Source organism: Phyllobates terribilis, unplaced genomic scaffold, assembly GCF_046119375.1.
Source record: "Phyllobates terribilis strain yellow unplaced genomic scaffold, ASM4611937v1 Scaffold_4__5_contigs__length_816908805, whole genome shotgun sequence".
In the NCBI taxonomy this organism is placed as follows: domain Eukaryota; kingdom Metazoa; phylum Chordata; class Amphibia; order Anura; family Dendrobatidae; genus Phyllobates; species Phyllobates terribilis.
In genome coordinates, this window is record NW_027362764.1 from 83,370,671 (window position 1) to 83,393,907 (window position 23,237).

Here is a 23,237-nt window from a genome sequence, read left to right on the forward strand (position 1 = left end):
CTACAGACTCTCTCATCTCTTGGCATCACAGACTTGGCCCTATCCTGGATCTCCTCATACCTAACAGACCGGACATTCAGTGTCTCCCACTCACACACCACCTCCTCATCTCGCCCCCTATCTGGCGGTGTCCCCCAAGGTTCAGTTCTAGGACCCCTACTCTTCTCCATCTACACCTTAGGCCTGGGACAGCTCATAGAGTCTCACTGCTTTCAGTGTCACCTCTATGCTGATGACACACAGATCTACCTCTCTGGACCCGATATCACCTCCTTACTAACCAAAATCCCACAATGTCTGTCTGCTATTTCATCCTTCTTCTCTGCCAGATTTCTAAAACTTAACATGGACAAAACAGAATACATCATCTTTCCGCCATCTCATTCAACCCCCCCAACTGACCTATCTATCAACGTCAATGGCTGCCCACTCTCTCCAGTCCCTCAAGCTCGCTGCCTTGGGGTAACCCTGGACTCTGAACTCTCCTTCAAACCACATATCCAAGCCCTTTCCACTTCCTGCCAACTCCAACTCAAAAATATCTCCCGGATCCGCACATTCCTCAGCCATGAATCTGCAAAAACACTAGTGCACGCCCTCATCATCTCCCGCATCGACTACTGCAACCTCCTGCTCTGTGGCCTCCCTGCTAACACTCTCACACCCCTCCAATCTATCCTAAACTCTGCTGCTCGACTAATCAACCTGTCCCCCCGCTATTCCCCGGCCTCTCCTCTCTGTCAATCTCTTCACTGGCTCCCCATTGCTGAGACTCCAGTTCAAAACCCTAACCATGGCATACAAAGCCATCCACAACCTGTCTCCTCCATACATCTGTGACCTAGTCTCCCGGTACTTACCTGCACGCAACCTCCGATCCTCACAAGATCTCCTTCTCTACTCCCCTCTTATCTCCTCCTCCCACAATCGCATACAAGATTTCTCCCGTGCATCCCCCCTACTCTGGAACTCTCTACCCCAACACATCAGACTCTCGCCGACCGTGGAAACCTTCAAAAGGAACCTGAAGACCCACCTCTTCTGACAAGCCTACAACCTGCAGTAACCCTCGCTTCACCATACCGCTCCACGACCAGCCCTACCCTCACCTACTGTATCCTCACCCATCCCTTGTAGATTGAGCCCTCACAGGCAGGGTCCTCAATCCTCCTGTACCAGTCGCTGTCACATTGTGTTCAAGATTATTGTAACTGTTCTTGTATGTATACCCCCTTTTTCACATGTAAAGCGCCATGGAATAAATGGCGCTATAATAATAAATAAGAATAATAATATATCAGGATGGAGGATATATATAGCAGGATAGGGCCCAGGCTAAGGGACATATACCAGGATGGGGTGAGTGGGGGGTGGGCAAATCTTGCACCTTCAGACTCTAGTTACACCACTGTTCATAAAGTTTCAAAATGTAGCATGTTGTGTTTGGTGTTTTTGTATTATGTTTTCACAAAGGCTTCTTTATAGGGCTAAATAAAGAAAAAAGACATTATAAAATGTCAAATAAATTCAGTAAATCCATTGCGTCTTGTATGAGGAAAGCAGAGTGTTTCCCTCTCTGCGCCTGTGAGCGGCGCCTCTTCACACTGTTTACGCCACAGCAGCGCAGCTTTTATAGCTACGTGTACCGTGCGCCATCTAGCGTATAACACGAGCAAGCGCACTGTTCCCGGAAGCGATGACTCCGGGTTCTAGGTCGCAAGGCGACGCCGAGTCAATGACGCAGCTACCGTGACGTGAGCGCGCACGTTAGGGGGAGAACTCCGGAAGTGCTTTGGTCGGGGACGCGCTTCTCTCAGCTGTTGTTGTGCGAACAGCTCTTTCCCGCGGACGCGCACAGGGTAAAGAGGACGGCGGGAGCGCGCAGTGTTGTGCTGTGCAGAGCCGGAGCGGCGGCGGAGCTGGTGGAGGCCCCAGGATGGAGGAAGATATACTGACCACCCTGAAGATCCTGATCATCGGGGAGAGCGGGGTGGGCAAGTCCAGGTGAGGAGAGACGTCACCGGGCTCTGCGGGGCCTGCTCATTGGGGGCTGGGACATGTGTCTGAACGGTGTGTGCGCTCAGCTGCAGGGGGACTACAAGTTCCAGACTGCCCGAATACGCTGGGAGTTGTAGTCCTCCACATTGTACGTTCTTGATTTTGCAGGTACCAGCACTGTGCGCCCCATCCATTATGAATGGTGGTAGGGGGTCTTGATTTAATTAGGTAATACCGCGATACAGCAGAGCTGGATGTGTTATTGGCCCCGGGGTGATGCTCAGAGACAAAGCAATGCGTTCATTCAACCTGCAGTCCTATGTAAATACCCCCTGTAGTCCCACGTAAATACCCCTGGCGGGCCCCGGGCCACCCCTGCACCCCCCCCCCCCCACCCCTACCCGGCAGGGCCCAGGTCCACCCCTGCGCGCACATGCTCCTCCCCCGGCAGGGCCCCGGTCCACCCCTGCGCGCACATGCTCCCCCCCCCCCTCCCCCGGCAGGGCCCCGGTCCACCCCTGCGCGCACATGCTCCCCCCCCCCCCCTCCCCCAGCAGGGCCCCGGTCCACCCCTGCGCGCACACACTCCCCCCCCCCTCCCCCGGCAGGGCCCCGGTCCACCCCTGCGCGCACATGCTCCCCCCGGCAGGGCCCCGGTCCACCCCTGCGCGCACACGCTTCCCCCCCCACTGGCAGGGCCCCGGTCCACCCCGTGCGCACACTGCCCACGGCCCCAGTCCACCCCCTGCTCACACTCCTCCCCCGGCAGGGCCCCGGTCCACCCCTGCGCGCACATGCTCCCCCCCCCCCCCCCCCTCCCCCGGCAGGGCCCCGGTCCACCCCTGCGCGCACATGCTCCCCCCCCCTCCCCCGGCAGGGCCCCGGTCCACCCCTGCGCGCACACACTCCCCCCCCCCCCCCCCCCCCCCCCAGCAGGGCCCCGGTCCACCCCTGCGCGCACATGCTCCTCCCCCGGCAGGGCCCCGGTCCACCCCTGCGCGCACACGCTTCCCCCCCCCCCCCCACTGGCAGGGCCCCGGTCCACCCCTGCGCGCACACGCTTCCCCCCCCCCCCACTGGCAGGGCCCCGGTCCACCCCTGCGCGCACACGCTTCCCCCCCCCCCACTGGCAGGGCCCCGGTCCACCCCGTGCGCACACTGCCCACGGCCCCAGTCCACCCCCTGCTCACACTCCTCCCCCGGCAGGGCCCCGGTCCACCCCTGCGCGCACACGCTCCCCCCCGACGGGGCCCCGGTCCACCCCTGCGCGCACACGCTCCCCCCCGGCAGGGCCCCGGTCCACCCCTGCGCGCACACGCTCCCCCCCACCCCCCCTCCACCGGCAGGGCCCCAGTCCACCCCCTGCTCACACTCCTCCCCCGGCAGGACCCCGGTCCACCCCTGTGCGCACACGCACGTGCCGTGTCCCCTGAACCCAGCATTACCATATGCCTTTATGGGAAAGCTGCAGTGAGCACATGGGGGGAGACGTAATCAGCCAGCAGACACCTGCCAGCGCTGTTCTCAGGGGCACAAACAGTAGGATGAGATCACCATAGAAATTATATTTTCATATATATGCATTATTTCTTCTCACCCACACACATGCAACTTATACGAAGCACAGTGTGCATTTGTTCACGATGGGGAGAAGGGAGTAAGTTGCTCTGCGACATTTCCAGCATTGTTAATTTTTTTTTTTCATAAGAATAAAGGATCGAGCATGAAATCCAACATGTCTGACCTCCCCCCCGCTGTCATCTACTGTTGCACTAGAAGGCACAGATCCTACCGAAATTGCCAGGTTTGACCAACATTTATTGGACCTATTGAGGGTAATAGTCAGACTGACCTAAAGATTCATTATTTGGGGTACTTGACGCCGTGGGGACATGAGCTCAGTTCCCTTTCTTCTATTTTGTTAGGATTGTCTTGGGAAGAACATTTGTGACAGATTTTTGCACAGTGTTCGGTAAATTGGGAGATATGGCGTCAGTGCCCGCCATGATGGTAAAAGCGGACATACTAATCAAAAGGAATAGATTTCTGACACATGTGAAAATAATCAAGTGTGTCCATAAGGCAGAAGGAAGAAGTGGCCATTGACTGAAGCCAAGCATTATGTGGAAACCACCCAGGGCTGTGGAGTCGGTATAAAATGGACCGACTCCTAAAATATATAATAAATTGGGTTCAGTAGTTCAGTGCAGGGCCAGGATGTGCTGTAAATGTTTTCATAAGAATTTGGGAACGTTATGAAATGTCCTATAAACGTCTGCTCTGTTCCTGATCTCAGCTGTTAGTTGAGATGAATCTGTGCTGCACTTTATGGACACGCTCAGTAGTGAGGCCGTGCTGCACTTTATGTACATGCTCAGTAGTGAGGCCGTGCTGCACTTTATGTACATGCTCAGTAGTGAGGCCGTGCTGCACTTTATGTACATGCTCAGTAGTGAGGCCGTGCTGCACTTTATGTACATGCTCAGTAGTGAGGCCGTGCTGCACTTTATGTACATGCTCAGTAGTGAGGCCGTGCTGCACTTTATGTACATGCTCAGTAGTGAGGCCCGTGCTGCACTTTATGTACATGCTCAGTAGTGAGGCCGTGCTGCACTTTATGTACATGCTCAGTAGTGAGGCCGTGCTGCACTTTATGTACATGCTCAGTAGTGAGGCCGTGCTGCACTTTATGTACATGCTCAGTAGTGAGGCCCGTGCTGCACTTTATGTACATGCTCAGTAGTGAGGCCGTGCTGCACTTTATGTACATGCTCAGTAGTGAGGCCGTGCTGCACTTTATGTACATGCTCAGTAGTGAGGCCGTGCTGCACTTTATGTACATGCTTAGTAGTGAAGCCGTGCTGCACTTTATGTACACGCTCAGTAGTGAGGCCGTGCTGCACTTTATGTACATGCTCAGTAGTGAGGCCGTGCTGCACTTTATGTACACGCTCAGTAGTGAGGCCCGTGCTGCACTTTATGTACACGCTCAGTAGTGAGGCCGTGCTGCACTTTATGTACATGCTCAGTAGTGAGGCCGTGCTGCACTTTATGTACATGCTCAGTAGTGAGGCCGTGCTGCACTTTATGTACATGCTCTGTAGTGAGGCCGTGCTGCACTTTATGTACATGCTCAGTAGTGAGGCCGTGCTGCACTTTATGTACATGCTCTGTAGTGAGGCCGTGCTGCACTTTATGTACATGCTCTGTAGTGAGGCCGTGCTGCACTTTATGTACATGCTCAGTAGTGAGGCCGTGCTGCACTTTATGTACATGCTCAGTAGTGAGGCTGTGCTGCACTTTATGTACACGCTCAGTAGTGAGGCTGTGCTGCACTTTATGTACACGCTCAGTAGTGAGGCCCGTGCAGCACTTTATGTACACGCTCAGTAGTGAGGCCCGTGCTGCACTTTATGTACACGCTCAGTAGTGAGGCCCGTGCAGCACTTTATGTACACGCTCAGTAGTGAGGCAGTGCTGCACTTTATGTACATGCTCAGTAGTGAGGCCCGTGCTGCACTTTATGTACATGCTCAGTAGTGAGGCCGTGCTGCACTTTATGTACATGCTCAGTAGTGAGGCCGTGCTGCACTTTATGTACATGCTCAGTAGTGAGGCCGTGCTGCACTTTATGTACATGCTTAGTAGTGAAGCCGTGCTGCACTTTATGTACACGCTCAGTAGTGAGGCCGTGCTGCACTTTATGTACATGCTCTGTAGTGAGGCCGTGCTGCACTTTATGTACATGCTCTGTAGTGAGGCCGTGCTGCACTTTATGTACATGCTCAGTAGTGAGGCCGTGCTGCACTTTATGTACATGCTCAGTAGTGAGGCTGTGCTGCACTTTATGTACACGCTCAGTAGTGAGGCCCGTGCTGCACTTTATGTACACGCTCAGTAGTGAGGCCCGTGCTGCACTTTATGTACACGCTCAGTAGTGAGGCCCGTGCAGCACTTTATGTACACGCTCAGTAGTGAGGCAGGGCTGTGGAGTCGGGAGTCAAAGAAATTGAGTTGGAGTCGGTGGTTTGACTTACCAACTCCACAGCCCTGGTGGAAATCATCAATATTGTTGTGTACGGTACCATTGCTTTTCTCTATCTAAAGCTTTCCATACACTAGATGTCAGCCAAACACTCATTCAGGTGACGGCTATTTCTCCTGACCCATCTTGTACACATCTACGCGCACATGTATTCTGAATGGGGAGAGGGGAGTCCACTTGCTGTCAGAGGTGTCTGGCAGGGACATTCTCTTTGGGAGCACAAATTAAATAGCTGGATCCTTCTCTCCTGCCATCTGGGTTTAGGGAGAGTCCTGAGCCCCCCATTACACATTAGGTGGCGAAATCTCCCAGTTCTGCGGGGTTGATCTAGAATACCTGGGGGTTGTCACTCCACCAGTGATACATTGGGGGCCTATGATATAAGCCTTCAGTAGAAGCCCCCTTAAATCTGCACTTGTCTGTATTGTGTACAGTGCAGTAGATGAATAATGAGAAGTATACTATGGATTCAGTGCAACCACTAGATATTACAGGATGAATTTGTGCCGCATTGTATCCTCAATGGGTTCTTTATAGAGAAGTTTTCGGCCTCAGTGTATCTTTTCTTTGTATCTCTTGTGTGGCTACTTTTGGGTCCGGCTGCTGAGTGCTGATGTGGCGGTCCGGTATCTCGCATCTCCGCACCGGTGGGAGTCTGTTACTCAGAACCTTCACTCCTATGTGAGCCTGTCACAACTAGATAGGGACTGTCAATAATCTAGGAGAAATTCTTACTAGAGATTACATGGTATATGATCTGCCATGTGACGGCGATGTCAGACATACAGCTGTCGGGGATATGTCTTTACTAGTATCTATATAATCATACCTGCGAGGGGAGCCGGGTGATTCACAAAGCATATGAGTAATAGATAGGGTAGTAGTGAGATTCCTGTAATCCGGCATCCAGTAACAATGTCCTTTTATCTTTGGCTTTTTTTCTGGGGTGTGTAATTAGTCAGCCTTGTGAGGTGGTGGGATGCTAGTGCTCATCTCATGGGTTCCTTGCCGCTGTCTGCTGGTGCCCGAGACCCCCATCTATGAGCCACAGAGGGGAGACTGGTTGGCACCTGGATGGATTTTTATGTCATGGGAATATCCTTTAAGGCAGTAAACTAATCGGGCACCGTACAATTGTTTTCCCCTTGCCCGCCTGGTGGCAGCCATGATCTAGCCAACCACGATGTGCATTAGCTGTGATATAATCCCTAATAACAGCTAACATATAAAAAGACTGATAATTGGTATTATTACCGAGCCGCTCACCGTGAGTCACTCTCGTCTTTTATGAAAAGCCCAGAAGCTGTGATTTCCATGGTAGTCCATTGTTCGTGGCCTCCTATGCTTATATAATGTAATCCCCTTTTTACAGCCTCAGCCGTTACTATCACAGGGCTCAATGTCTTTTCTTCTGACACCTTTGTACTGCATTTGCAGAGAAAAGTTCATCTGGAGCCGTCTGTCCTTTCACCGCACATTTGGCATATTATTCCAAAGTGCGTTCTATATATATAAATGGCCGGCATGGCCAAGGTGGTGGCGCAATAGTCTGCGATTACAGTGAGTTCTCCCTGCACGTTGTCATGTTCAGTCCTATAAATGGCCGGGCAGAGGCTGACGTGGCTCACGCGCTTTTTTCTAAGCCTTCCATGGACTTAATCGGAGTATGATGTGCACTGCCCCAGGATTATGGGGGTCTCACCATTGCACCCCTATTGATCAGACATGAGCATCATATTAAGTCGACATACTATAAATACCACTTTTTTATAGAAGCATTCCTATTTTAAAAATAAATGGCATACGAGGAGACTGGAGCGGTGAATTGTCCAGAGAGCAGGTAAAAACAGTGAAGGGGACACGTTACTTTACCACTTCAGTGGACCCTTCGTACTCAGGATCGGCGAAGGTCTGATCCCCGACCAATCATAAAGTGATGCCATGTCCTAGTGATCTGCCATCGCCTTATAACACTAGAATACCCTTTTAATGTAGGGCGCATATAACCCATGCTTCAGAGAGTCGGTTAATCGTTTGTTCTACAATGGATGCTACAGGGGAGTCCTAGTCCATGTAATATATGGAAGGCCCAAGTCCACTACAGTGAGATTTGCTGCTTCTTCATGTCTCCAGCTAAGCTGAGGGGGGTCCTGGGTTGGGAACCTGCCTCTATAACATAATGGGACCCCCCTCTATATCAGGGTCCTGCAATTTTCTTACACAGTACTGTATATACACAGTTTAAGAGCTTTAGGCAGGTGTGGAGAGAATGCTGTAAGAATGCTTTAAATAGGTTGTCCACTACTTTTACATTGATGACCTATCCTTAGGTTACAAGTCATCAATGTCTGATCGATCGGGGTCCGACACTCCTGCCGATCAGCCATTACCGGCGGTGGCGGCCGGAAGTACACACTTGCCAAGCTGCTCAGTCTACTTGTAGTGGCCGCCGCAGGGTACTGCACATCCGCCTCCTATTCATTTGAATAAGAGGTGGATGTGATAATGTCTGTAAAGTGCTGCGAAATTAATGGCGCTATATAAGTGAGTAAAATAAATAAAAAGTGCAGTACCAAGCCTCGGCCACTACCAGAAGACGGAGCAGCTCGGCAAATGAGTACCACTAGCCGCCACCGATAACAGCTGATTGGCGGGGGTGCCGGGTGTCAGACCCCGGCTGATCAGACATTGGTGACCTATCCTAAAAAGTAGTGGGCAACCTATAGAAGTATTATGTTTATTTTTATCAATTAACAAAATGCAAAGTGAACCTTTGATTGTGTGATTCCCTATACAATACACTTCAGTCATTATCGGTCTCCTGTGAAGCCCAGGTGTACTAATGAGGGGGTCTTCAGTAGACCCTGGCTGCCCAGCAGCCAATCAATGACCCCCTTCCTCCTCTCCTGTTCCTAACCTACTAAATGCTGCTGAATCACAATTGACAGCAGCATCTAAGAGGTTAATCTTCTGAGTTCAGCGCTAGATCCCGAGCCTGCTCCATACAGTAAATGACACCGCTGCCGTAAATGTAGAGCGGATGTGGAGTAGGGCTCAGCTGACGGCTCCACCTTGTTGACTAACTGGCTTTGCATTATGAACCTGTTGATATTGGCCTATATACTAATCGTATGTCTTTTGTTTTCCAGCCTTCTGCTAAGGTTTACAGATGATACATTTGACCCTGAACTTGCTGCTACCATTGGTGAGTATCTGGTTTGGAAACATCACTAGCCTTGTCCGATAATCTTACAGAGTAGCTTCTGTCACCTCAGATACTATAATAATAATCTTTTTATTTATATTGCGCCAACATATTCCTCAGTGCTTTACAATTCAGACAATTTACAGACATTATCATCGCTGTCCCCATTGGGGCTCACAATCTAAATTCCCTATCTGTATGTCTTTGGGGTGTAGGAGGAACCAGGAGGAAACCCACACAAACACGGGGAGAACATACAAACTCCTTGTAGATGCTGTCCTTGGTGGGATTTGAACCTGTTCTGCAAAGCAACAGTGTTAACCACTGAGCCACCATACTGCCCACAGTATTGGCACCCCCACCAATCATACTGGAGGTAAAGGGCTCATCCACTGTCCCTTCTTAATATCACGGTTTACAGAGCAAAATAAAAAATACATACATACTTGCCGGACTGGCGCCACTTTCCTCCGAGTTTGTCATGTAACCGCTGCTGTCAATAAGCAACCGCTAATCGTCAGCAACCATCTCTGTTCCATCAGTAAAGGTGTTTAATATAGTAATATCTACAACTTAGTCCAGTTTCACACATCCATGAAACACGGCCAGGGCTCAGATCACAATAGCGGACTAGACCGCCATTATATAAGACGCTTAGCTCAGGAGACTCGATGGGTGGGCTGGCTATTGAGATCCAAACACAATATACAATAAGGCTATGTGCCCACGATGCAGAAATGCTCCAGATTTTTTCCTGAGCGTTTCTGCATCTCCCTGGCAGAAAAAAAGCATGCGGATTGCACATGCGGATTGCACATGCCAGAGACATGCGGATGTGAAGCGTTCTTCACATGCATTTCTGCATGCGGGTTGACAAGCGCTTTTCCAAGCGATTTCAGCATCACTTGGAAAGTGCTTGACAACTTGGTCACACTATATAAATCCATGCAATCGGCATGGATTTATATAGTGTGACGGTAAAGAATGGTAAAAAAGAAAAAAACAAATCTATACTTACCTTCTGATGGCCCCCGGAGTCTTGCTTCGCTCCGTCCTGGCTTGCCGGCAGCTCGTGGTACACTACACTGAAGGACCTGCCGTCACATGACTATGACGTCAGCGCAGGTCCTTCAGTCCACCGCAAGCTGCTGGCAAGTGAAGACAAGGAGACCGGGGGCCATCAGAAGGTAAATATAATATTTTATTCTTTTTTTTTCACAGGTTTTATGGTACCCGGGTCCGGAGGAGAGTCTCCTGTCCTCTACACCCGGGTACCATCCGCACATTGAAACGCTTGGATTCCGCATGTACAGATCCAGTGATGCGGATTCCATGCGTTTCAATGCAAGTCAATGGCGGCGAAAACACAGCGCTTCCGCAAAATAATTGGTAGTGCTGCGTTTTTTTCCACAATGATAATCCGCAGCGGAAATTTCCTTAGCATGTGCACAGCACATGCGGATTATCATTGGGGAACATGGCAGGCCTTCTATCATGCGTTTTTTAAGCGTTTCTGCAGCGTTTTTGCTGATGCGGAAACGCTTAAAAAACGCATCATGGACACACAGCCTTAGAGTATTTACTTGATCTACAGGAAACCCGTCATGTAAAAAAATCGCTGTTAATCTGCAGGTTAATAATGTTCTGAAGCTGCCCTGCGTCCAAACTGAGAACCCCACTGCCAAGAAGAAATGAACTTTATTCCTTCCCCCAGCCTCTGGCTCTCCGTTATAGAGCAGTCAGTCAGTGCCGGGTGCATGGTTACAGCCGCCGCTTGCTATGCACTGAGCGGTGACTGAAGCTGCACGTCTATGTCTGAAAGTCCGAGACTGATGGGAGGAATAAAGTTCATTTCCTCCTGGCAACGGGGCTTTGAGTGTGGGCACCAGGCAGCTTCAGAACGTTATTAACCTGCAGGTTCCCTTTAAAAAAGGTTTCCTGATATCTGGATATTGGCGCCCCTTCTGGCAGCTCCACTTTTTGGTTTGGCTGTGACATAGCAGCATGTCATCAATGACGTGTATTAAATGGGCTGGCTGACTTTCTCATTTCAATAGCTCGGTCAGCCCCTTCTGTCTATACCACAGCCATGACAGGGAGGGGCTAGATTAGCTGTTGAAATGACAAATTCAGCCCCCTTCTTACACAGCATTTGTGACCTAAAAGGAAACTCACAGGACTGGAGCTGCTGACTCCCCTGCAGACATCTTGAGCTCTGGTCCGCTGTGTGTGTAACTATATTTAAAAGTATTTTTTGATGGTTGGACAGCGCCTTTAAGATAAGTATCTTCATTAACTATTTTCGGCTCACAAGCCTTGAAGCGATGTATGTAAATTAGCCCATCCCAGCCAATCAAATGGTAGCAGACGCTGGCGCACACTTTGCTTGTTTCAAACTCTTTCAGAAATGGAAGGTGCTGCGATTTCGACCTTCCGGGTCTGATTATTCTCTGCACACAGACGTCTTCATCCTCTTCTGTTCCTCTACAGACTGATGTCATCCCGCCCAGCCATGCATGACCTGACTTGTCCCTTGATAAGACAGCAGCAGTTTAACCATTTATTGCACAGAAGACTGACTTTGACTGATTTTGTTTTTCAGGTGTCGACTTCAAGGTGAAAACGATTTCTGTTGACGGTAACAAGGCCAAACTGGCTATATGGGTACGTATGAGAACGCCCACAATGTTATCTGCACAGCCCCCATATATAGGCTGTACAGCGCTGACAGGCATGCCGTCTACAACTTGTCTAGATGTGCCTGGGTGACATATTTTGTGGTCAGGCTCCTGAGACGTTGAGACCTCATTCCTGTGTGGTTAGTACAATGTTGGGTGTGCCAGGTGCCATCTTACATTGTTATCAGATGCTGTTCATAATAGGATTTGTTACTACAATTTGCAACTAGTACGTTACGCCTTAAAATTACTAGTAGGGTATATACCCTTGGAACATGGCTGCCATACATACCACACTAAGTAGCATAGTAAATACGCTGTTAACTTTGCATTTCAGATGTCAAGTTGGCAGCTGGCACATCTTACTTGATGGTTGATGTCCATGTTTGTTTTGCACATGTAGGAAAAATGTGGCTCGCGGCCCCCCAAAGGTTGAGGCCCTCTGATTTTGAGGAAGGCTATATCATCTGTACTAACATCATTTACAGGAAGACAGGGTGGCAGCACTATCAATACAAAACCAGTAGAAGTGGTCGGCACTCCGTCCTGGGAAAGGTGGCGCACGTGGTAAATCAGAATTTGCATCAATAGAGTAAAATCCCGGGTGAGTGCCAGGATGTTACTCTATTGATGCAGCACTATCAATGTCTGCATCCTATACAGGGATGCAGTACAATCTATGACTACATAATTTATAGTGAGAGACCGTAGTATATGTGCCTACTTCATTTACAGCTGGAGCAGCCTTTCTGCCTCTATCTGTGCCTAATCATTTACAAGGGGAGGCCTGTCTTCTTGTATCTCTTTTTAAGAGATGTTGGCATAGATAGTACTGCCTCTCTGTTTCTACTTGTAAGTTATGTAGGAATAGATAATATCTCCCTATAAATGATGTAGGCATTGATAGTAGTGTGTATCTGACTCGTGATGTAGGCACAGCTATCTCCCCCTGTAAATGATGTAGGCTTAGATAGTATTGCTTTTGATCTATGCATTTGTTGTTTACAGGGAGTGGTGGAGGCAGTACTATCTGTGCCCACATCATTTACAGGTAGAAACAGGCAGGCACCACTTTGCACTTATTTTATGTACAGGAAAAGAATAGCAATTATACATATAAGAACATCATTTATGGGGAGGCAATACTATCTATTTCTACATAACTACCTGGGAGATACAAATGCAGTACTATTTCTTCTTACTTATTTATATAGTGTATTATTTATGCCCCCATATAATTTCCAAATAGACCGGAAGGCAGTACTACCCATACGTACTTCATATACAGGGAGAGATGGGGGCAGTCCTGTGTGTGCTTACATTATTTGCAGGAGATAATAGTGCTATCTGTGCCTAAACCCTTTACCCATTGTCAAAGAGAAACAGTAAGACACTATTATTAATGTAACATACAGCAGGTGAAATAAGTATTGAACACGTCACCAAGTAAATATATTTCTAAAGGTGCTATTGACATGAAATTCTCACCATATGTCGGTAACAGCCCATCTAATCCACACAAGCAAAGAAATCAAACCACAGATGTCCATAAATTTAAGTTGTCATAATGTCAAATAACACAAGGAAAACATATTGAACACGCTTACTGAAATTTAATTAATACTTCGTACGAAAGGCTTTATTGGTGATGACAGCTTCAAGATGCCTCCTGTATGGAGAAACTAGTCGCATGCATTGCTCAGGTGTGATTTTGGTTCATTCTTCCACACAAACACTCTTCTTGTCGTGAAGGTCCCATGAGCTCCTTCTGTGAACTCTGAGCTTTAGTTCCTTCCATAAATTTTCTATTGAATTCTGGTCCAGTGGTTGGATCGGCCTTTCTAGCAGCTTTATTTTCTTTCTCTGAAACCAATTGAGAGTTTCGTTGGCTGTGTGTTTGGTATAATTGTCTCGCTGAAATGTCCACCCTCGTTTCATCGTCATCATCTTAGTAGATGGCAGCAGATTTTTTATCAAGAATGTTTCAGTACATTTGTCCATTAATCCTTCTTTTAATCATATGAAGTTTGCCATTGTCGTATGCTAAAAAACAGCCCCACACCATGATGTTCCCACCTCCACGCTTCACTGTTGGTATGATGTTTTGGGGTGATATGCAGTACCTTTTGGCCTCCAAACATGGTGTGTAATATGGCATCCAAAGAGTTCAATTTTGGTCTCATCTGGCCAGACTATATTCTCCTAGTATTTCACAGTCTTGTCTAAATGTTGTTGAACAAACTTTAAATGTGCTTGAACATGCATTTTGTTCAGCAATGGAGTCTTGCATGCATAGTGGCCATGGTGGTTGAGTGCTTTACTTATAGTTTTCTTTGCAAAAATTGTACCTGCTGATTCCAGGTCTTTCTGTAGCTCTCCACAGGTGGTCCTTGGCTCTTGGACAACTCTTTTGATTATTTTCACTCCTCTGTCTGAAATCTTACAAGAACCACCTGGTATTGGCCGGTTTATGGTGAAACGATGTACTTCCCACTTCCGGATTATGGCCCCAACAGTGCTCACTGGAACCTTCAGTAGTTTACAAATTCTTCTGTAACCAGTGCCATCAGTATGTTTTGCAGCAATAAGGTTGTGAAGGTCTTGAGACAGTTCACTGGTTTTACCCATCATGAGATGTTTCTTGTTTGGCACCTTGGTAATGAGACACCTTTCTTATAGGCCATCAGTTGAACCAACTGATATTATTTTTCACTAAGTGTCAGGATTGCTTTCTAATTGCTGATAGATTTCAGTTGGTGTCATGACTTTCCAGGGCTTTTTGCGCACCTCTTTCTTCATGTGCTCAATACTTTTCCCTGTGTCATTTCTCATTATTACACACAGCTTAATTTATGGTTTGATTTCTTTACCTGTGTGGATTGGATGGGTTGTTACTGGGGCTCTGACTCCCTCATACATGGCTCATGTTTAAGTGATCAATTTACTGTAGCGCAGATTCATCTCAGCTAAAAGTCTAGACCTTTAGATCAGGAATAGGACAGACATTTATAGGATATTTCATAACTTTCCCAAATTCTTATGAAACAATATTCCCCACAAACTGCATTGAATTACTGTACCCAATTTATTATATATTTTAGGAGTCGGTACATTTTATACCGACTCCCAACTCCACCAAAATGGGCTCTGGCTCCAAATCCACGACTCCGACTCCACAGCCGTGGTTGTTACTGACATCTGGTGAGAATTTCATGTCAATAGCACCTTTAGAAATAGATTTACTTATAAAATTGGTGACGTGTTCAATACTTATTTCTCTAATAAACCCCCACGACAGCACACAGGAGGATGTAACCCCACCCTAATAGGGACAGGAAATACGAATATGTTTAAATAGCCCCTCCCATATCCTCCCTCCAGTGTTATTTCCTGTCCCTATCAGGGATGAAGAGGTCATCCCCTCTGTGCTGGGCCGGCGACAAGCACTGGGGGAAAGCTACTAGCCGGACAGCGGAGAATCGAGCAGTCTTTACCTCTCCTCCTCAAGGAGCTGCTCCTTCGGATTCGGGACCCCCTCCTGCAGTCCGCGCTCTCGGGCAAGGTCTGCAGGATCTTCTGACTGGAGGCCTCTCTGAGCTCTACGGTCCATCTCCTCCTCCTCTCCCCCGCTGGATGCGCGGGCAATGCCGGCTCCAGGATGTGGAGCGCACGCCACGGCGCCGGAAGTGACGGTGGATGATGACGTCACTACCGGCAGTTTGTGTTCCACTGTGGACCGCATCAAAAAGCTATGGGGGAAAAAGAGCGGAATGCCGCCGGTGATCAGAAATCTTCACCTGGACACCGGGGGAGGAGCCCTCTAAACAGAGGGAGGTGCTGATCTGGTCGCCCATAGAAGGAGCCCTGGACAGGAAGACATCTACAGGTAGGACAAAACCGTGTCTGTTGAAGCTTCTCGCTCTGCATCTGTAGAGCCCAGCTCCGGTCCGGTCCTAGTAAGTATGGCACTGGTAGTCCATTTCCCAGATGCAGGAAGTAGTGATTATAGCTCCCCTCCCCTTCTCCCCTCTCTTGTAGGGGGACAAGGAACCTGCATCTGGAGAAAAAGTTAAACCATCACGCTGATGTCCCATCTGTATAAAAAAACTATCGTCCTCCCATAGAAAGCCCCTATGCAAGGACTGTACGGAGAAGATTATCAGGCAGGAACAACCTTCCTTATTGGAGGAGATAAAGGGGATTGTACGTCTGGAGATCAAATCCTCCTTAGGCTCAGTCACTCTCCCTACGCCCTCACCTAGTCGGGGTTCTACATCTACTCCCTCAGCAGCCAAAAAGAGGAAAATTAGCCTGCCAGAGGGAGGGGAGGAAGACTCTCAAGAGGAGATATATATCTAGGAAGATCTTCCAGAGGAAGGTGAACGAAGTCCAACCCCTGATAACTCCCAACGAGAGAGATATTACTTTCCATCAGATAGTTTGGAGGAACTCCTCATGGCAGTAAGGATAACTATGGAGGTCGAGGAAGAAAAAGTGCCCCAAACAGTACGGGATCAGATGCTTAGGGGGCTACGTTCCAGGAAAAAATTAGTGTTCCCTATACACCAGAGTATTAGGGACTTAGTCTTAGAGGAGTGGGAATCTCCAGAAAAGAGATTAAATACCCCTACAGAGTTAAGGGATAGATTTCCTGTAGACAATGAGACGGCAGAATGCTGGTCTGAAGACCAAAGAAAACCACATTGCCCTTTGAAGATTCCTCTCAATTACAAGACCCCTTGGAACGCTAAATGGAGGGACTACTCAGAAAATCCTGGGAGACCTTGGCAACACTATTAAGCACCAACGCAGTCTCTACGGGCGTAGCTCGATCAATGGCTCGTTGGCTAGATCAACTGGACGAACACCTAGTTTCAGGCACCCCCAGAGAAGACCTCTTGGCATCCCTACCGCTTCTACAGAAAGCTACGGGGTATTTAGCAGACGCCTCTGCAGAATCTGTGAGAGTGGCGGCAAGAGCATCTGGGCTATCAAACTCTGTAAGAAGGGCCCTATGGTTGAAATCCTGGAACGGCGACGTGGCATCAAAAATGAAGTTGTGTTCCATCACCTATAAGGGGAAATACATGTTCGGGCCAGCCCTAGATGATCTTCTAGAGAAGGCCTCAGAATGTGAGGAAGAGGCCTTTTCGTCCCTCCCAAGAGCAGACCCCTCAATATAGGGGTAAAGGCAAAACAGGACGATGGAGCTACCCAAAAGGTAGAGGAAGCAAAAATCTTTTTCTCTCCCAAAACGAACGTCAGAACAGACCATGACGTCAGGACAGTCGGGGGCCGCATCTCGAGTTTTCTCCCTCAGTGGAAAGAAATCTGCTCAGACCCATGGGTCCTGAGGGTTGTTGAGTTCGGAGTAAAAATAAATTTCTCCTCCTATCCTCCAGAGAGGATAAGGTTAACACCGCTCTCCTCTCAGTCGTCAGGCCACCCTGATATCCGGTCTTACAGACCTATTGTCCTCAGGGGTGATATCCCTGGTTCCTACAAGAGATAGAGGCACAGGACATTATTCCAGACTCTTCCTAATAAAAACACCAAATGGCTCTGAACACCAAGTTATAATCAATCTAAGGCCACTGAATCAGTATATCCACTACCAACGATTCAAGAAGGAATCCATCAGGTCGACGGTCCCCCTGATAGGACAGGACCATGTCATGGCCACAATCGACCTCTAGGATGCATATTACCACATCCCCATACATCCACTTCACAGGCGGTTCCTAAGATTCGCAGTGGCTCAGGGGGATCAAATAGTCCACTATCAATTCAGTGTTCTCCCATTTGGAATTTCATCAGCCCCGAGAATATTTACAAAAGTCATGGCAGAAGTCATGGCTTATATCAGGGGTCAGAACATTTCAATAGTACCATACCTCGACGACCTGTTATTAATCGGATCCTCAGAACCAGTACTCCAAGAACATCTACAGTTGACCACTCAGATCCTATTGTCTCTGGGCTGGTTAGTGAACCAGAAAAAATCAGATATGGTTCCCTCCATAACAAAAACATTTCTAGGAGTACTATTGGATTCCCACAGCCAGATGTCATTCCTGCCCAAACAAAAACGGGTCACGATAAAAGCAATCAATGTCCTAAGGAGCAGAAGATCAGTATCATTAAGAGACGACATGTTGGTCCACGGGTCTATGACATCCTGTATTCAGATGGTGGCCTGGGCTCAGGTTCGTACCCGAACATTACAGACCCACATCCTTACGAATTGGGACGGATCTCCACTTTCTCTGATCAGGAGAATCCCTATACCACCACGAGTAAGGACCTCTCTATTCTGGTGGCTGAACGGAAAAAATCTGAACAGAGGCGTACCATGGATCCAGAATCTGCTGGTAACCATTAAGGTGGATGCCAGCGAAAAGGGATGGGGAGCCATGGTCTCCCAAGAGCTATTCCAGGGTATATGGACCAAAGAGGTGAGCCAACGCTCATCAGATTTCAGAGAACTAAAAGCCGTAGAGGAAGTCCTCAGAGCAGCAGAGCCTCTGGTCCAGAAATCTCACATTCAAATATGTTCAGACAATATCACCACGGTAGCCCACCTTCGTCATCAAGGGGGCACAAGATATGAAGGCTTAAAAGCAATCTCAGCAAGAATATTCTCCTGGGCCGAAGAACATCTTCTATGCTTGTCGGCTCTTCATATCAAAGGTTCAGTCAATATCCAGGCCGACTTCTTAAGCAGAACAAAGATTCATCCAGGAGAGTGGAGCCTAAACCCGGAGGTCTTCCAGATGTTAGTCGAGAGATGGGGCTATCCAGAGGTAGATCTCTTCGCCGGACACAAGAACGTGAAAGTACCTCGATATTTCTCCCTGGATCCAAACGGCCCTTGCCTGGGCGTGGACTCATTCGCTTATAAATGGGAATTCAAACTAGCGTATGCATTTCCCCCACTACCTATCCTTTCAAAAACCTTACAAAAGATAAGGACCAAAGGGACCAGAGTAATCCTAGTGGCCCCTCGCTGGCCAAAACGAAGTTGGTTCGGAACGTTAACCAGTCTGAGTGTGGAGGGCTATCTAACCCTTCCTCCCATCAAGGATCTCCTTCTCCAGGGACCGATTCACCATCCGGATCCCGAGAGACTACACCTAACTGCCTGATTTCTGAATTCCTGATATTAAAAACAAGAGGCCTCTCAGAGAAAGTCATCAAAACTCTACAGAAGAGCAGGAAACCTGTAACGAACACCATTTACCATAAGATCTGGAAAACCTTCTTTAGGTGTTGTGCACCCACTTGCCCAGACCCCCATAGGGCTGATGTGGCTCAGATTCTACACTTTTTACAAGAAGATCTGGACAAAGGTCTCAGACCTAGTACTCTTAAGGTCCAGGTAGCGGCGTTAAGTACCTACTTCAGTCAAAGACTAGCGGAACATTAGTGGGTGAGAAGATTTATGACAGCAGCCACCCGCATCCACCCTAGAGTAACAGACCTGGTTCCCCCCTGGGACCTTAACATTGTTCTGAAAGGGTTAACCCTTCCACCCTTTGAGCCCTTATCAACCATAAGACTGGACAGGAAAACTGCTTTTCTGGTGGCAATAACTACAGCCAGAAGAGTGTGTGTACTACAGGCCCTTTCAGTCAACGAACCCTACCTGAGAATCCTGGAAGATCGTCTAATTGTCCATACACAAGGTCCAAACAGAGGAAAAAAGCAGCAAAATCCACAATAGCCAACTGGATTAAGAGGGTGATTACGGAGGCTTACCAGATCCAGGATCTACCACCTCCAGCAAAGCTCAAGGCCCATTCTACAAGGGCGATATCTCTCTCCTGGGCTGAGAAAGCCAGCGCATCCATCGAACAGATATGCAGAGCTGCCACATGGTCCTCAATTCATACTTTCTCCAAACACTACAGACTAGACCTAATGTCTGTTGGAGATTTAGCCTTCGGAAGGAAGGTCCTTCATGCTATTGTCCCTCCCTAGTATACAGTTAAGTCCATATATATTTGTACAGAGACAACATTTTTCTAATTTTGGTTCTACACATTATCACAATGAATTTTAAACAAAACAATTCAGATGCAGTTGAAGTTCAGACTTTCAGCTTTCATTTGAGGGTATCCAAATGAAATTGGATGAAGGGTTTAGGAGTTTCAGCTCCTTAACATGTGCCACCCCGTTTTTAAAGGGACCAAAAGTAATTGGACAATTGACTCCAAGGCTATTTCATGGACAGGTGTGGGCAATCCCTTTGTTATGTCATTCTCAATTAAGCAGATAAAAGGCCTGGAGTTGATTTGAGGTGTAGTGCTTGCATTTGGAAGGTTTTGCTGTGAAGTAAACATGCGGTCAAAGGAACTCTCCATGCAGGTGAAACAAGCTGCAAAAACAGAAAAAACCCATCCGAGAAATTGCTACAATATTAGGAGTGGCAAAATCTACAGTTTGGTACATCCTGAGAAAGAAAGCACTGGTGAACTCATCAATGCAAAAAGACCTGGGCACCCACGGAAGACAACAGTGGTAGATGATCGCAGAATAATCTCCATGGTGAAGAAAAACCCCTTCAAAACAGCCAACCAAGTGAACAACACTTTCCAGGAGGTAGGCGCATCAATATCCAAATCTACCATAAAGAGAAGACTGCATGAAAGTAAATACAGAGGGTTCACTGCACGGTGCAAGCCTCTCATAAGCATCAAGAATAAAAAGGCTACACTGGACTTTGCTAAAAAAAAACATCTAAAAAAGCCAGCACAGTTCTGGAAGAACATTCTTTGGACAGATGGGACCAAGATCAACCTCTACCAGAATGATGGAAAGAGAAAAGTATGGCGAAGGTGTGGTACAGCTCATGATCCAAAGCATACCACATCATCTGTAAAACATGGCGGAGGCAGTGTGATGGCTTGGACATGCATGGCTGCCAGTGGCACTGGGTCACTAGTGTTTATTGATGATGTGATACAGGACAGAAGCAGCCGAATGAATTCTGATGTATTCAGAGCCATATTGTGTGCTCAGATCCAGCCAAATGCAACCAAACTGATTGGTCGTCGTTTCATACTACAGATGGACAATGACCCAAAACATAAAGCCAAAGCAACCCAGGAGTTTATTAAAGCAAAGAAGTGGAATATTCTTGAATGGCCAAGTCAGTCTCCTGATCTCAACCCAATTGAGCATGCATTTCACTTGTTAAAGACTAAACTTCAGACAGAAAGGCCCACAAACAAACTGCAACTGAAAACCACCGCAGTGATGGCCTGGCAGAGCATCAAAAAGGAGGAAACACAGTGTCTGGTGATGTCCATGAGTTCAAGACTTCAGGCAGTCATTGCCAACAAAGGGTTTTCAACCAAGTACTAGAAATGAACATTTTATTTACAATTATTTAATCTGTCCAATTACTTTTGGTCCCTTTAAAAACAGGGTGGCATATGTTAAGGAGCTGAAACTCCTAAACCCTTCATCCAATTTTAATGTGGATACCCTCAAATGAAAGCTGAAAGTCTGAACTTCAACTGCATCTGAATTGTTTTGTTTAAAATTCATTGTGGTAATGTCTAGAACCAAAATTAGAAAAATGTTGTCTCTGTCCAAATATATATGGACCTAACTGTATCTTTGGTATACCTCCTGTCTGCTGTCGTGGGGGGTTATTAGAGAAAATAGAATTAGACTTACCGGTAATTCGGTTTCTAATAACCCACCACGACAGCACGGGTAATTCCCCCCCCCTCGCTTATTGTTTGTACGTCAGCTTGATCAGTAGGAATAAAAATGAATTTGCAGCATCTATACTCTTGTGGTCCTTTGTAATAACACTGGAGGGAGGATGTGGGAGGGGCTATTTAAACCTCTTCGTATTCCCTGTCCCTATTAGGGTGGGGTTACATCCTCCTGTGTGCTGTCGTGGGGGGTTATTAGAAACCGAATTACCGGTAAGTCTAATTCTATTTTCTCCCGCTGTAATTTACAGGTCAAGGGAGACAGTTCTATATATTACTACATTTACAGGGGGTGACAGGGAAGCAATACTATATACTTACAAGACAGACAGAGACAGTACTATTTGTACCTACTTAATTTACAGGGAGAGCCAAGGAGGAAGTACTATCTGTGCTTAGATACTTTTACATTTACAGGGAGAGAGGTAGACAGTACTGTATATGCCTACAATACTTACAGGGAGAAACAAGGAAACAGTACTATCTGTGCCTACATAATTTGAGAAAGACAGGAAGCCAGCTGCCCCCAGCAATAAAGATGATTAAAAGACATTACAAATGGAGGTGTTATTTTACGGGAAGCATGCCCTGTGTCTTTCTGTTGATACGAGGCCACACTTCAGGAGCAGGATTGATTTATGAAGTGTTCGCTCTGCCCTGCAGGCTCACGACACTGGTGTCCTCGCTGGGATTTGTAGTGAATAGAACTTGTTTGGAACCAAGGAATACTTTTCCAGTTGGCCGGGTCTTTATATCCTATATAAACCTTAAATCCTCATGGCAAAAACCAACTGTAGTTTAATATGTCTTTTCTCCGTGTAAGAAAATGGATCATTCTTCTTTTTTTTTTTTTTTTTTAAAGAAAATATTTTACACTAATTAAATAAAATAGTGTAACTGTATCTGGTGAAGTATATTGCACTCTATATAACTACTGTGTAAAAACTAAAGCCAGGAATTACTATTTTATTGTAGAAGTGAAATAACTTTCAGAGCATGACCCCCATAAAATAGAAAAAAAAGTGAGTTGTAAGATCGGGTTCACATCTAGATTTAAAGTGTAACTTGCAACTGTTTGAAAAAACATATGACATGTCATAGAGGCAAATGATAAGGATTGATTTGTGGGAGTTCTGATTCGGAAACCCCCCCTCCTTCCTTACCCCAAAACTAATAAAGGGGGACACAAGCAGCTGAGAGCTGCTCTTCTCTAAAAACATCTAATCTTTCTCTCAACTTCTAAAATATCTCTGTAGTGTAAAAAAGTTTTCTTTTAAAGGGACCCTGTTAGCAGGCTTTAGTACCCCCAACTGATCTAATCTGGTTTAGGTTGCTGTAATGCAGATTAAATCCCAACCATTGTCTTTTCAATCCTTTATTCCTTTCCTGAGTAATCGCTTTGTCCATGCTGTAAAGCTCTCTGGCCTCTCTCTTTCGACACCGCCATCCTCCGGTCACTGAGTGACCTGCTACGCCCTCTGGAGATCTCGCAAAAGCACTGTCACTCCCTGGAGCAGCGCATGCGCAGTCAAGTCCTGATGACGTTTTGAGAGCCGGTCTAAGAATCCCCTCAGGCACTTGCC

The 23,237-nt window shown here is 47.4% G+C and overlaps 1 protein-coding gene across 1 annotated transcript in view; it reads left to right on the forward strand.

Moving 5' to 3' along the window:
- The first annotated feature begins 1,763 nt into the window (after positions 1-1,763).
- Positions 1,764-23,237, forward strand: part of RAB18 (RAB18, member RAS oncogene family) — a 37,920-nt gene continuing 16,446 nt past the window's right edge. Inside the window, exons 1-3 of the mRNA XM_073677580.1 lie at positions 1,764-2,004; positions 9,193-9,248; positions 11,851-11,912. Of these exons, the coding sequence (XP_073533681.1) occupies positions 1,937-2,004; positions 9,193-9,248; positions 11,851-11,912 (186 nt within the window). The 5' untranslated portion in view covers positions 1,764-1,936. The remainder of the gene's footprint in view (positions 2,005-9,192; positions 9,249-11,850; positions 11,913-23,237) is intronic.